The sequence below is a fragment of the Astatotilapia calliptera genome, chromosome 11 (assembly GCF_964374335.1).
Source record: "Astatotilapia calliptera chromosome 11, fAstCal68.1, whole genome shotgun sequence".
Lineage (NCBI taxonomy): Eukaryota > Metazoa > Chordata > Actinopteri > Cichliformes > Cichlidae > Astatotilapia > Astatotilapia calliptera.
The window spans coordinates 37,203,115-37,215,217 of NC_137432.1; the positions used below are offsets into that span (position 1 = coordinate 37,203,115).

A 12,103-nucleotide genomic window follows, 5' to 3' on the forward strand; every position below is an offset into this window, starting at 1 on the left:
TGACAATGGGGTGATCTCCCTCAGACCCCTCACTAACTGCCCTCCCATGTGCTCTTTCTCTCTCCCCCGCCTCCTCTGCATCAGACTCTGGAAGAAGGCGGAGACAGCCTGTCCGAGTCAGCCAATCACATGCTGCCCCCACCAACTGCCAGTCTGGGAAACCTCTCGTCATTGGACATCACCAACGATGAGGACCTGCCCACAGACCCCAGCAACTCGTCTGACACACAGGAAGAGAGTGAGTGTCGTTTGGGCAAAGAGACCACAAGAAAAGAGATTTAATTTGAATCTGTCGGTCGGCATAAATTTCATCTAAAAACAAATTCTGATAACATCTTAGAGCTTCAATAAGACTCAGAGGTACCTTTATGTTGGTAACAAATGATATTAAAGTGGTTTCCTGCCCTCCTGATCTCAGGACAATAACTCTTTGCTCCGCTGCACGTCAGCAGTGAATGCAGGTTTTGTAAACATGAACATGCTGTACTTTGTCTCACTTCAGTTAAATCTGACCTGAACCAAACCGAAACGGTTCCCCGATCAGCTGACGCATCTACAATCACCTCCAAGCTGAGCGTGTTATATGGTGCTGTAGACGTTTACTCTACACCTCTCCTGCTGACTCTTGGCTTCACATTTGTTTGTTCTTGGACTCGGCTAGAGTGGCTTTGCATGATTCACTGTTCAAAATAATCCTTGTTATACTTACACTGGGCCTTACTGTGAGTTTAAGCTAATATTTTTGCGATTGGCTGTCGCTCATTAACAGGTTTAACAGCAGGTGGGTGTGGCTTATGTGCCTGAGATGGTCATATTGATACCCTCGCTCTGTGAACTAACAATAATGGGAAAAACATAAAGATGAGTGTTCAGAGTAGTCGGATTACTTATTGAGAACATCCAAAAACTGTCCTATAAAGATGCAAAGATGTAAAAACACATGTAACCCAAAGTTAGCCGTGTTTGGTCGAGCTCTGCCGTTAGTGACACTGTGACGCGCCTGCTCATGAACAAAGCAAACCTCCGTGGTGGAGGCAAATACTTTGTAGAAACATCAAAACAAACTTTTCTTTGGCCCTGCAGGTGAGGTGGAAGCGTTCTGCGCTGACCTTAGCGGGCGGCTGCTCATCAACACGGCGGTCCGCATGAGCGTGGACAAACTGCATGACCTGCTCTTCTCTGCTGACACGCACTTCATCCAGCACCTCTTCTCCCAGCGACACTTCACCGGTAGGTTAAAACACTCCTGAGAGTCAGGCCTGATGACTCACTCGTTTCATTTCGGTGGATTTCCATGATGTTTAATTACTTCTTCTTTTTTTTTAAACTAAATAAATAGATAAAGGTGAACTGGGCTGAATCTGCCGCAGTCATGCAGACACACGGTTTCATCTCGGCTGTCGTGTTTTAATTGTAGTTTGAAGCCCACGTTTTAATCACTAAATCAATAGCTTAGCCATACTCTGAGTCCCTTCTCCTGCTGTTAACCGTGTAGCTTTGCTGGATGATGTCATGCTCTAATGTTGCCCACAGTTAACTTCACTAACCTCCACAGTGCTTGTGTGAACTTGTTGCAGGAAGTTAGTGTGACAGAGCGAGTTTTTCCTGTTGAGACACTAACAGTTAAGGTTTGAAAATAAGTTCATCCACTCTTATTCTCAGTTTGCTGATACCTGATCTGCCAGTGTCCATTTTTGTAGCTCCGGTGTTTGAAATGAAAATAAAACAAATTCCCCTGGAAATCAGATTTTGGGGATGTGATTACTGTTGTGACGCTGCTGAAGCTCACCCTGTGTCCCACTGATGAGCTGCTGAAAAACCTGCTCCTCTTCTTTGTGCTGCGTCACTTTTCCTGTTTAGAATAGACTAGATAGAAGAATAGAAGAGAATTCAACTTTGTTGTCATTGCACATGTTACAGGTACAAGGCAACGAAATGCAGTTTGCATCCATCCACAGATATATTATATTATGGGTATGTTACAATGTACAGGGTATGAAGGTATAACTATAAGTATGTACAGGCTGTGTACAGGATATAAATATGAAAACTACACAGAAATATGAACTATGCACGTTATAAACAGTTGTAAAATTATAATGTTTGATAAACTGGCACTCAGAGTTGCCTTTGCTTTCATTTGTTGTATATTTTAGTGTTTCTCTGTGAAGCTGAGATGAAAGTGAAGCTGTGAGGCTGCTGGTTGGAGGCCCAGCTCGCTCAGGGACATTCTGTAGCTCTAACTGGGGCCTTCCTTTCTTTCTTTCTTTCTTTCTTTGTGTAAAGGAGCGTGCATTGACTCTCTCTCCTCGCTCTCGCACTCTTTCCTTTTCATTCATAAATTCGGAGCTTCGCGTGTTCTCTTTTTTGTCGCTCTCCCATTTTCACCGAGTCTCTCGGGCCCTCTCGTTACTTTTGTTCTCCCTCCCCTTCAGACCTGTCGGTGGGTGAATGGCAGCAGGACGGCAGCAGTGGGAACACCAGCCGTGTGCTCAGCTACACCATCGCCCTCAACAACCCCCTCGGGCCCAAGACCGCCCCTGTGGTGGAGACGCAGGTCAGTCTTCAGGATGAACGTTTCTAGCTTCATTGTGTAGAAACTGGAGGGGAGGTTTTATTTTGTATTGATGCTTCAACTAGCTCTAATTTGAGATGTGAGAGAAGATGTTAGTACTCTGTTATTACGCTTCAATAATTTTGAGTCAGTTTAACTTTTTAGTTGAATTTGGAGACGTGTTCTGTCGGACACATTAGCATTTGTAGCATTCTGAGCTGTTGACCCATCACTTGAACACATTTAGACGTGTTTAATATAAAAAATCCTCTTTTTTGAGAACCTGTGCGAGTGGAACGAGGAGGATAAAGAGCAGCCAGGTGCTGCTGGTGCACTCGATTCACTGACCATCTGCAGAGGTTTTGACAGTTTGGAGCAATGTTTGGATAGATGAGGCCAAACTGGAGATGTTTAAAGCCAAAAACCAACACCTTGTAGCAACTGTCAGCACTGTATGTTCAAATGTTCTGCAGTCAGATATGAGCCATGCAACAGGACAATGATCCTTAGCAGAGAAGCAGCACTGTGGCAGGACCTGAGGAGAGCTGCACACAGCGGCTCACAAACCTCAAAGAAGAAGTTTTTCACTGCAGAGTCTTTATTTTCCACATGACCGTGTAATACGAGCACAAAGGAAGCTTCAATATTATCACTGATGATGATGATGATGGTGTGATTATTATATTTACGGAGCATAATAACTGACAGTTTAACTACTGTGAGAGAGCAGTTTGGATTGCTAGCTCTGTAGCATGTTTGATGCAGGTATTGCATCAAACATGGGAAACTTGCAGCAGCATTAGTCAACAAACCGCAGCTAGCTAGAGAAGAGCAAGATAGATTTGCTGATAAATCAGAGTGGGGCCTCAGAGGGAACCACAGAGTGCGTATAACGGATGCAGCCACCATGATTACTAGTGTTGTTTTGTGGTTTTGCATGTTTAACATGAAGCACTGACTCAGAAAGGTTTTGACATACAACTGTGATGTTTAGGTTTTTTGGGGGGTTTTGGGGTGGGGCTCTGTTGGATTCACTTCCTGCCTGTAGTTTCTACGTGGAGTGAAAAACATGGATCCTGCATTGCACTAAAACTCCACCTTCTGCCTGCTTACAGACGCTGCAGAAAAGCAGCGCCCGGGGCGAGTGCTACGTGGTGGACTCGGAGGTCATCACCTCAGGCATCCCATACCAGGACTACTTCTACACCGTCCACAGATACTGCCTCACCTCCATCAACAAACACAAGAGCCGACTCAGGTTTGTGCGCTCGTGGAGGTCGCCCGGCTTACTCTTCACGCTCACACGGTGTCACTTAGAGCCACGGCCGAGCGAACAAAGGAAGAACTGAAAAAACACTCGAGTTTATTTTATGCAGCAGCCTGCACTCTATCAGACGGGCTCCTTACTGAAAACACTGTTGGACTCGGCGCTGCTTTACTTGATGATACTGTGACTGATAACGTTCGTGATTAGATAATAATCCAATCGAGTACACTTCACTTTGTAAATTCATAACTTCCATTGCTCTAAAAGCAACGGGCAAGTCGCAGAATATCCAGTTTAAAAAAATAAAATAAAAGCAGTTATTAAAGGAAATAAGATTTCAACAGAGCTCTGCGCCGTCTGTCCGTCCCTGATCAATGAGGACATCCAAACACGACAACATGAGCTGAGCAGGTCGACAAACACGACAGCAGACGAGCAGTAGAAGAAGTCATGATTGCATAAGTGGCTACAGGCTAATATTCTGTTAGCTTCCAGTGCTCGAATCAGTCCTTATTATGTAAATGCTGTTGGAGTAATAAGCAGCTGACGTACCAGAGACGCTGCTTAGCACGGCTAAAATGAACCACAGGACGGAGTTTGCAGCCCATGGGTGAAGCCACCGTGACATCATCACCCACTGGTGTCGAATGCTGTCAGTCAGATAATCCGTTAAAGAGCTCAAAGAGGCACCACCAGCACACACGGTGAAGCGCGAGGTCCACTTTAATGATTAAAAGCAGTGAAAAAGCTTAACGGACTCAGAAAACCTCCAAAAGTCTGAAAACGCAGACGGACCGAAGCCTCGTCAGGCCAGCTGTTTTCACCAAACACCAAAGAAACTTGGGTTTAGTTTAGTCTTAGTACACATTTTAATTTTTAATCAAATAATAATATTTTGTTTAATTTCTGCTCAGCCTGTGAGCATGACTGTGATAGAAATGGCACTCCACATGTCTGAAGTCTTGACTGTAGCATTCCCAGACTGAAGAGCATTTTTCAGCATTTTCCACCAAAAGCAGCAGACGGTAGTTTCTCAATAGACCGTTATGCACATGGCCTGAAGACAGCTTAGCTGAAGTAAGAGCGGTGGCTCTCCTGTTCCCAGTTATCTTCATCTCAAGCCCAAATGCAGCCAAGTTCATTCTGCTTTAGGCTGTAAATATTCCTCCTGGTCGTCGCTTTCTGTCTGATTACATGAACCTAAATATGAGATGTCGGTTGTTTTGACAGATGTCTTTCCCAAGAAATTGTGTCAAAGTTCCCACCTGGAGAGCGTTCACATTAAATATGCTCTCTGGATCATTCATAACCAACTTCAAGCATTAATATTCTGGCATACATCGAAGTCTGACGTCTGTGACGTAGAGTAACAGGAACATGCGTGGGTACCTGCGTGTTTCGTCCATTTTCTGCCAATGCTCTTTAAAAAAAAAAGCATTCTGGGTGAAATATTGAATCATTTCACCATGTGGGGTAGGTTTGTACTTTAAAACACATACACAAAGCCACACTTTGTCGTTTAACCTGAAAACGGTATCAAAATCGCCCCTATTTTTGATTTTTAATATCCTCCCGATTCAGAGCTCGACTCTTTAGTCATAGTTGTACTTGCGTAATTCTCTGAACTTGATGCAGTTCTTTGGTAGACTGAAACACGCTAGCTTGCTAATTGTGTGAAATGCTCTTATACAAACGGAAGTTTGAGTTTGAATTATCAGATCAGACTGTAGAAAATGTAAGAGGCCCTGTGTGTAGTTACGAGCTGAGAAAAGTCCCGATTAAGACCAAAGTGATGCAGCGCAGGTTCAACTAAAGAGCTTTTCTTTCCAGAGAATAAAAATGATGCTTAAAAATGTTGCGCATGCTTTAAAAGTTCCTTTGCGTCTCCTCTGGCAGAGTTTCCTCAGACATCTGCTACAGGAAGCAGCCGTGGAGCCTGGTGAAGGCGCTGATCGAAAAAAACACCTGGAGCGGCATCGAAGAGTACTACAAACACATGGGTGAGTCAGGGCAGCCGAGCCGCTGAGAGAAACAAACAGGAAATGCTTAATTTAAAAGAAAAAAGGATGCTTCCTGCTGCAGATCAGAGAGATGGAGGATTGATGTGGTTTGCAATGTGGCCGCGAGCCGTTTATCTACAACTTCAGGTTCTTTGAACAGAGAAAACTTTGAGAGCTGACAACGTTTGATAGTTTGCTTCTGTTGTCTCACACTGCACCACACTGAACACGGTGAGCTTATATTTAGAGCAAAGTGCATTAAATTTATATTCAGATGTCTCAAATGTCAACAAATCTTTAGGTAATCCATTTCATATAGGCCTTGTTTACCTGCGTCCACGCAGCCCCCTGGGGGCCTGTGATGGTACTGCACAGAGACCACGAGCAGTCAATTAATATTCTTAAGTCTAATTTAAATAAAGAAAAAGGAAAAAAAATCTAATTTCTTGCTTTAAAAAGTGTGAAGATGATGCAAGGAGCAGAGATGTTGAAGGTAGAAGCTGTGACGAAGAGGGTGGAGTGGGCGGAGTGGGTGGAGATGAGCGTCAGGAGTGATTTGTGACAGAAGGATGGCAGGAAGAGAGAAAGGGAAGTTTTGTGAGATGACAGTGGGACGGCTGGTTGGGAGACGTGGCACTGACAGGGATGGGGGCGGAGCTTGAGGAAAAGGGGAGGAGACTCCTGCAGTGACTCTAAAACAAAATGTTCTTTCAGGTTTTATGGTTTTGAATTTAAATATTTACATTTTCTAAAGAAGCTGAACTGATGAGGAAGCTTCACTAGAACTAAACCTGAACCAAGCTCCTCCTGCAGCTCTGTTAATAACTATAAAGGTCTTAATATGGAGAATGAAACTGTTGATGGGGAATTAAATTACGTGAATCATTAGAAGCTGATTGAGAGAACATAATATCCCTGTAATGATATTATGATAACTCATTTTCTGCTCGTGCGCTGAGTGTAGTGGATGTTTAGGTGGGCCTCACGCTGTCCACAGATAAGCAAGACATGGGCGCTGACAGAGAGCATATCAGATATCAGAGCTTACATTCTGTCACGCCGTCACAAGCTCCGGCCTGTAATCAGGCAGACGTACACATTTTTCTGTACGTGTCTGGTCGCGGTCGTCTCCGGAGCTTTTAAAGAGATCGCCTGGACGTCTGCGTGTGCGCTGATACTTTATGTAAAAGACAAACCGGAGCCATTAAGTTCATTTCTGTTTAAAGAAAGTCACAAAACAGACACGGGGGCTGCCAGTCCCACTTTCCAAGGTTTCAAATATAGTTTTTATTTTGGATAACGTTCTTGAAACTGCATCAAATTTGAACTTGGCCGGACTCGGGGCGTGTTGTGACACCTCATGGAGCGAGGTATTTTCCCTCCGGTCTTCCATTCTGGGTTTTAAATCTCTCACGCAGAGAGCGAGGTGTGCAAGCTGGAGACACTCCTGCAGACTGAGGTTACCGTGATGACCACAGGCGAAGCGGTGGGCACCGACGCCGCCAAGACCCCGCCCGGCTTGCGCCGCAGGAAACGCACGTGCTCACGGCGGCAGGGCGAGAGGGAGCGAGAGAGGGAAGGAGGAGGAGCGGGTGGTGGAGACCGAGGGGACAGAGGAGTGGGAGAGGAGAGGGACACGAGAGAAGCCGGTAAGTCCGCCCGGATACAGACGCAACCAGCGAGTCCCGCCTCTGTGCAGTAACGCCCTCTGGTGGTTGTGTTCGGTTTTCCAGCCGTCCAACACAACCTCACTGATTTCTAATTGATTCAGTAACAAAGTGTTCACTGTTGTGTCCTTTAGGCTCTCAGTTTATGAAGCTGGGGGAGCGATCGCGTGGCGGCGGGCACAACGGCATATCCACCATCCTCCTCATCGTCAGCTTCATGTAAGTGTTTGTGGAGTCGAGTGTGTGGATTGGATCTGTGGGTGAGCGTCGCTCTGTCTGTCCAGCATGTGTGGTCTTATTTAATCAGCAGCAGCGGAGACGGTTGTATGAGGAGGGGTTGTACTGTTGCACGGCGGCGTCAGGACCGGTGCACGACGTGTGCTCTCTATACTGTGAGCTGATCACAGCCCTGCTTTGATTGTATGTCTCTGGTTAAAGTAGCTCGCTGCTGCTCAGTGCGCTGCTGAATGTTGCTCATGCAGACACAATCGATCCTTCTGCTTACTAACGGCCTCATGATGCCTTTCTTGCCATTTCTCTTTTTCCCTCCTTTCTGCATTACTTCTTGTGCGTAGGATCTGTATCAGGTTCGTATGAGAGGCTTTAAACGTTACACCACTGGCTGTTTAAATATGACCTCTGAGCACAAACGTACAGGAAAAATCCACCGTTCAGGCTGAACGTGAAGCTTTGACAAATTCAAATGAAATGTGATAAATGAGGTTCATTTCTCTTCGGTCTAAAAGCACAGCTGCTGATTATTTTAAGCTGCTCTCATAAACGTACGATTATCTGTCCCCAAAGGGAGGAGGATTATTTAAACGAGGATTCATAACCAGATTTTAAGTCATATAAAAAAAAAAGATGAAATCTGTCTGAAGAAATGTGACACCACATTTTAGCCTTTATTGGATAGAGACGGTGTAGAGACAGAAGCACTGAGCGAAACCGTCGCCCTCACGTCTGATTTATTTGTAAAATAAGAAGTTTTAAACTGAACAAGGTCGGTGCGACAAAGTTACAAAATTAGAATCAATCAAAGAACTGTTTCAGAAGTTTTTAATCCAAACCTGCTGGTCATACCTCCTCAGCATGTTTGACACACATGTGCTGCAGTGAGACCAGCTTAAAGGCCGCAGCCTGCCGTCTGTGTCGTTTGTATCATGGCTGGGATGAAGTCTAGTTAAAGGTTTCCAGTAAGACGGAAAATTGAACAAAAATGAAAAGAAGCCTTGAAATTAGCCTGTGTGTGTGTTAGCTGACGGTGGATTCTTCCTGTAACAGCTCAGACTCCAACAAACCCACAAATATTTGTGTTCTTTTGTTCCGTTGGTTTTTCGACCTTCCTGCTGTCCGTGTGGTTCAGTGTGAAACATTTTCAGATTGTGGTTGGCGCTGAGTGACTCTGACCTCTGTGCGCTCTCTGTCCCCGTCAGTCTGGTGGTGCTGGTGGCGCTCAACATGCTGCTGTTCTACAAGCTGTACGCTCTGGAAAGAGCCGCACATACACTGGAGACGTGGCACTCCTACTCTGTTGCTGACAGGTAAAAGACACCGCCCTGCTTTCCTTAAACACACACACACACACACACACACACACACACACACACACACACACACACACACACACACACACACACACACACACACACACACGTTCCTCTGGGAAGGATAATTGGTGTTTGGTGTGAGTTGCTCCTGTGGGGGACCACAGCTCTGTTACTGCATAGCAACAGGTCAGAACAAGAAGTTTTAAAGGGGATAAGATCAGTAAAAATAGGATGAGGATCATTTAAGCAATAAAAAAATCTATTTCACACAAAATGAACCAAACGGCAAAACAAACAAATAAAAAACTGGCTTTCAGCAGGAAGGAAGTCCCGTCTTGTCTTATTCTCTGTGACGCAGGGACTATTTTTTCTTTCTACCGTCTACATCCGCCAGTTACAGAAGTGTGAAGCGAGCTAACGTTGCAGGTGGACGTCACTGTTTCCATCCCGTGAGGAGCGAAAGGTTTAATCCTCGGGTTTGTGTGGCCGCCTCCTGCACGCTGTGACACGCTCGGTTTGGTTGGAAGAAAATAGTTCGTCCATGAAACCGCTCACGGACGGGTTTGTGGATATTTTTAATAACCTGCTGAGTTTTCAAACATGTTTCGGTGCTTTGGACAGCACACAGGACAGGAAGTGCACTTTCAAACTAAAAGTTTGAGTTCCTGCTCGCACACTAACGCACATGGACATTCACATTTTTGGAAGCTTGTATTGAACCTTCTGACAAGTCTGTTTATGAGTTTTCATTTGTATTACTTTTGCTTTTTTGTCTAATTTATTGCTCAGTTTGTTTCTTAGACAAAAACATAAAAGGTCACTTTGTGCTGTTGACTCTGGGTTAAAGAGCTCTTCTTCTTCCTCTTGTTTCTCCTTCCTCCTCCTCACCCCTCAGTCCTTTGCCTCAGACAGCTGGGGAGTGGGCTCAGGTCCTGCAGCTGCAGAGGCAGTTTCATCAGGCCCAGCTCAGCAAGTGGCAGCAGATCCTGCAGTCCTCCGTCTCGCTGCTCGACCAGGTTGGCGTCCCGCTTCAGTTTGCGTTGACGGCTGGCTTCAGCTCACAGATTATAACCCAGCGTGTGCCTCTCTCTGTCTCCAGATGAAGCAGTCTTTAGAGAAGCTCCACCAGGGCATCGTGGTCCCAGAGGTCAAGCAGGACCCCCCTGCTGACGCGGAGTCCCTGACCGAGGCCTGAACCTCGCCTGCTCCGACTGCCCCCCTCCCAACCTCCGAACCCACAGAGATTCGGATCGTTTCCTGTTTGAACCCCGGTGAGAGAGGACGCCGCTCAGAACTCTCCTCGCCTGACTGACTTGAAACCGCGACGTTCACCTCGAGTGAACTCAGACTGGAAGCTTTCAGGACCACAGCAATAATTTCCCTGCAGCTGCAAGTTGACCGTGCGTGCGTGCGTGCGTGCGTGCGTGCGTGCGTGCGTGCGTGCGTGTGCGTGTGTGTGACACGAGGCCACAGGTGGGCCCGTTCAGACCACCCGGTCAGCTGCAATCTCCTTTAATTCAGACCTCGACTATCACAGACCGAACTTCCTCTTCTGACCTGCAACATTTCAGAGGTTCACGATTCGGGAAAGCGGGAGCGTCGATCGACTCTCAGCGGACGAGGAACACGCTCCCACTTCTCCCGGGCTCTGTCAGGGTTTTACGTCTTTTTCAAACTCGGTGCGTGCGACTGTTTCCTGGACCACGACAGTATTTATTGTTGCCGCTGACTGTCTCGTCCTGCTCTGAAGAAGTCATGTGATGCCTGTTTCCTGCTCTGATTTGCTGTTTTGTGCGTGGGCCAAGAGGGGCTCCACGAGAACGATCACTGGCCCCAGCAATAATAGTGATTCATGTTCTGAATGTTTCAGCAGAGTAGTACATAGATACATATATATATATATATAATGGTAATAATGAACCGTGTGTGAGTGTGTGTGCAGCGGAGGACATTTGGAGGTGAGAGACGGGCGTTCGTGTTAGTTTGTTTTTGAAGATTTCTCTTTCATGTTGGGTTCAGGTGGAAGCTCTAAGGTCTGATCAGTGACGGAGCGACTCCTGTGAGGACCAAGCAGACCTGTGAGGGTCCCAGAGAAGAAAAAAAGGGAATTTTTCTGGCAGTATTGTTTTTCTGTGTGTGTGTTTGTACGATTCATTTTCTTTTTATTCAGTTTTCATCTTCCGTCTTTGATTTTTGTCGTTATTCGTCCTCCCCGCTCACCGGACCTGAAAACATTTCACCCACCCGAGAGCTTCCTCTCTGGTTTTCTTTCCTGCTCTTCCTCACGCTCTCGTTCTCTTTCTCTCTCCATTTCGTTTTGGAAAACGGCGTCTGCTGAAGCATGCGGGCCCTGCTGTGCACGGCCGTGCGTGGGTAACAAAAGGATGTAATATTTATTAAAGGAGGGAGAGAGGGATGAGGAGCAGAGATGGGAATGTACTGTAAAGATGTGATTGTACACCATGCTATGGAGAGAAATGAAAAGCTCTAAACACGCAACAACGCCTCACTTTTCTTTGAGTCTGTGTTTGTCTCCTTTGGCTTAATCCGTTTTGGTTCACAAATAAAGTTCCTGCAGTCTTCTCCAACCGAAGAAAACCTCCGTCAGTGCAGGTAGGACATGTTGAAACATGGGTCTCATCTTTCCCCGCACCATGTCGTCCCATCCCGGGAATATCTGAGCTCCCGTGCTGATGATCGTTGAAACAACAGTCGTGCAAACACAGTGAGGATAAACCAGGCTTTGCTCTGCTGTAATGCCTCTTTGCACCACTAGAAGGTGCAGTTAGTCTGTGTGACTTTTGCTTAACCACTTTATTTACAGTGGGGGTGGGCGCTAAAATTAAACAGACAACATGAAGTCAAAGGAGCTCTCCATGCAGGTGAAACGAGCCACCTTTAACCTGCCAAAGCAGAAAGAACCCACTAGAGAAATTGCTCCAATATTAGGATTAGCAAAGTCTCAGTTTGGTACACCATGAGACCGAAAGACAGCACTGAACTCAGCAATGCAAAAAGTCCTGGATGTCCACAGAAGACCGCAGTGGTGGATGATCGCAGAATAA

General features: G+C 46.0%; 1 protein-coding gene across 4 annotated transcripts in view; it reads left to right on the forward strand.

Moving 5' to 3' along the window:
- Positions 1 to 11,537, forward strand: part of gramd1a (GRAM domain containing 1A) — a 41,436-nt gene extending 29,899 nt beyond the window's left edge. For 3 of the 4 annotated variants that reach the window (XM_080308576.1, XM_080308574.1, XM_080308577.1), the window contains exons 10-20: positions 85 to 238; positions 503 to 586; positions 1,084 to 1,230; positions 2,436 to 2,557; positions 3,670 to 3,812; positions 5,718 to 5,821; positions 7,240 to 7,470; positions 7,623 to 7,707; positions 8,925 to 9,032; positions 9,934 to 10,054; positions 10,138 to 11,537. In XM_080308576.1, coding sequence (XP_080164702.1) covers positions 85 to 238; positions 503 to 586; positions 1,084 to 1,230; positions 2,436 to 2,557; positions 3,670 to 3,812; positions 5,718 to 5,821; positions 7,240 to 7,470; positions 7,623 to 7,707; positions 8,925 to 9,032; positions 9,934 to 10,054; positions 10,138 to 10,233 — 1,395 coding nt within the window. In that variant the 3' untranslated portion in view covers positions 10,234 to 11,537. The remainder of the gene's footprint in view (positions 1 to 84; positions 239 to 502; positions 587 to 1,083; positions 1,231 to 2,435; positions 2,558 to 3,669; positions 3,813 to 5,717; positions 5,822 to 7,239; positions 7,471 to 7,622; positions 7,708 to 8,924; positions 9,033 to 9,933; positions 10,055 to 10,137) is intronic. The other variant, XM_080308575.1, reaches the window with a different exon arrangement.
- Positions 11,538 to 12,103: the final 566 nt, after the last annotated feature.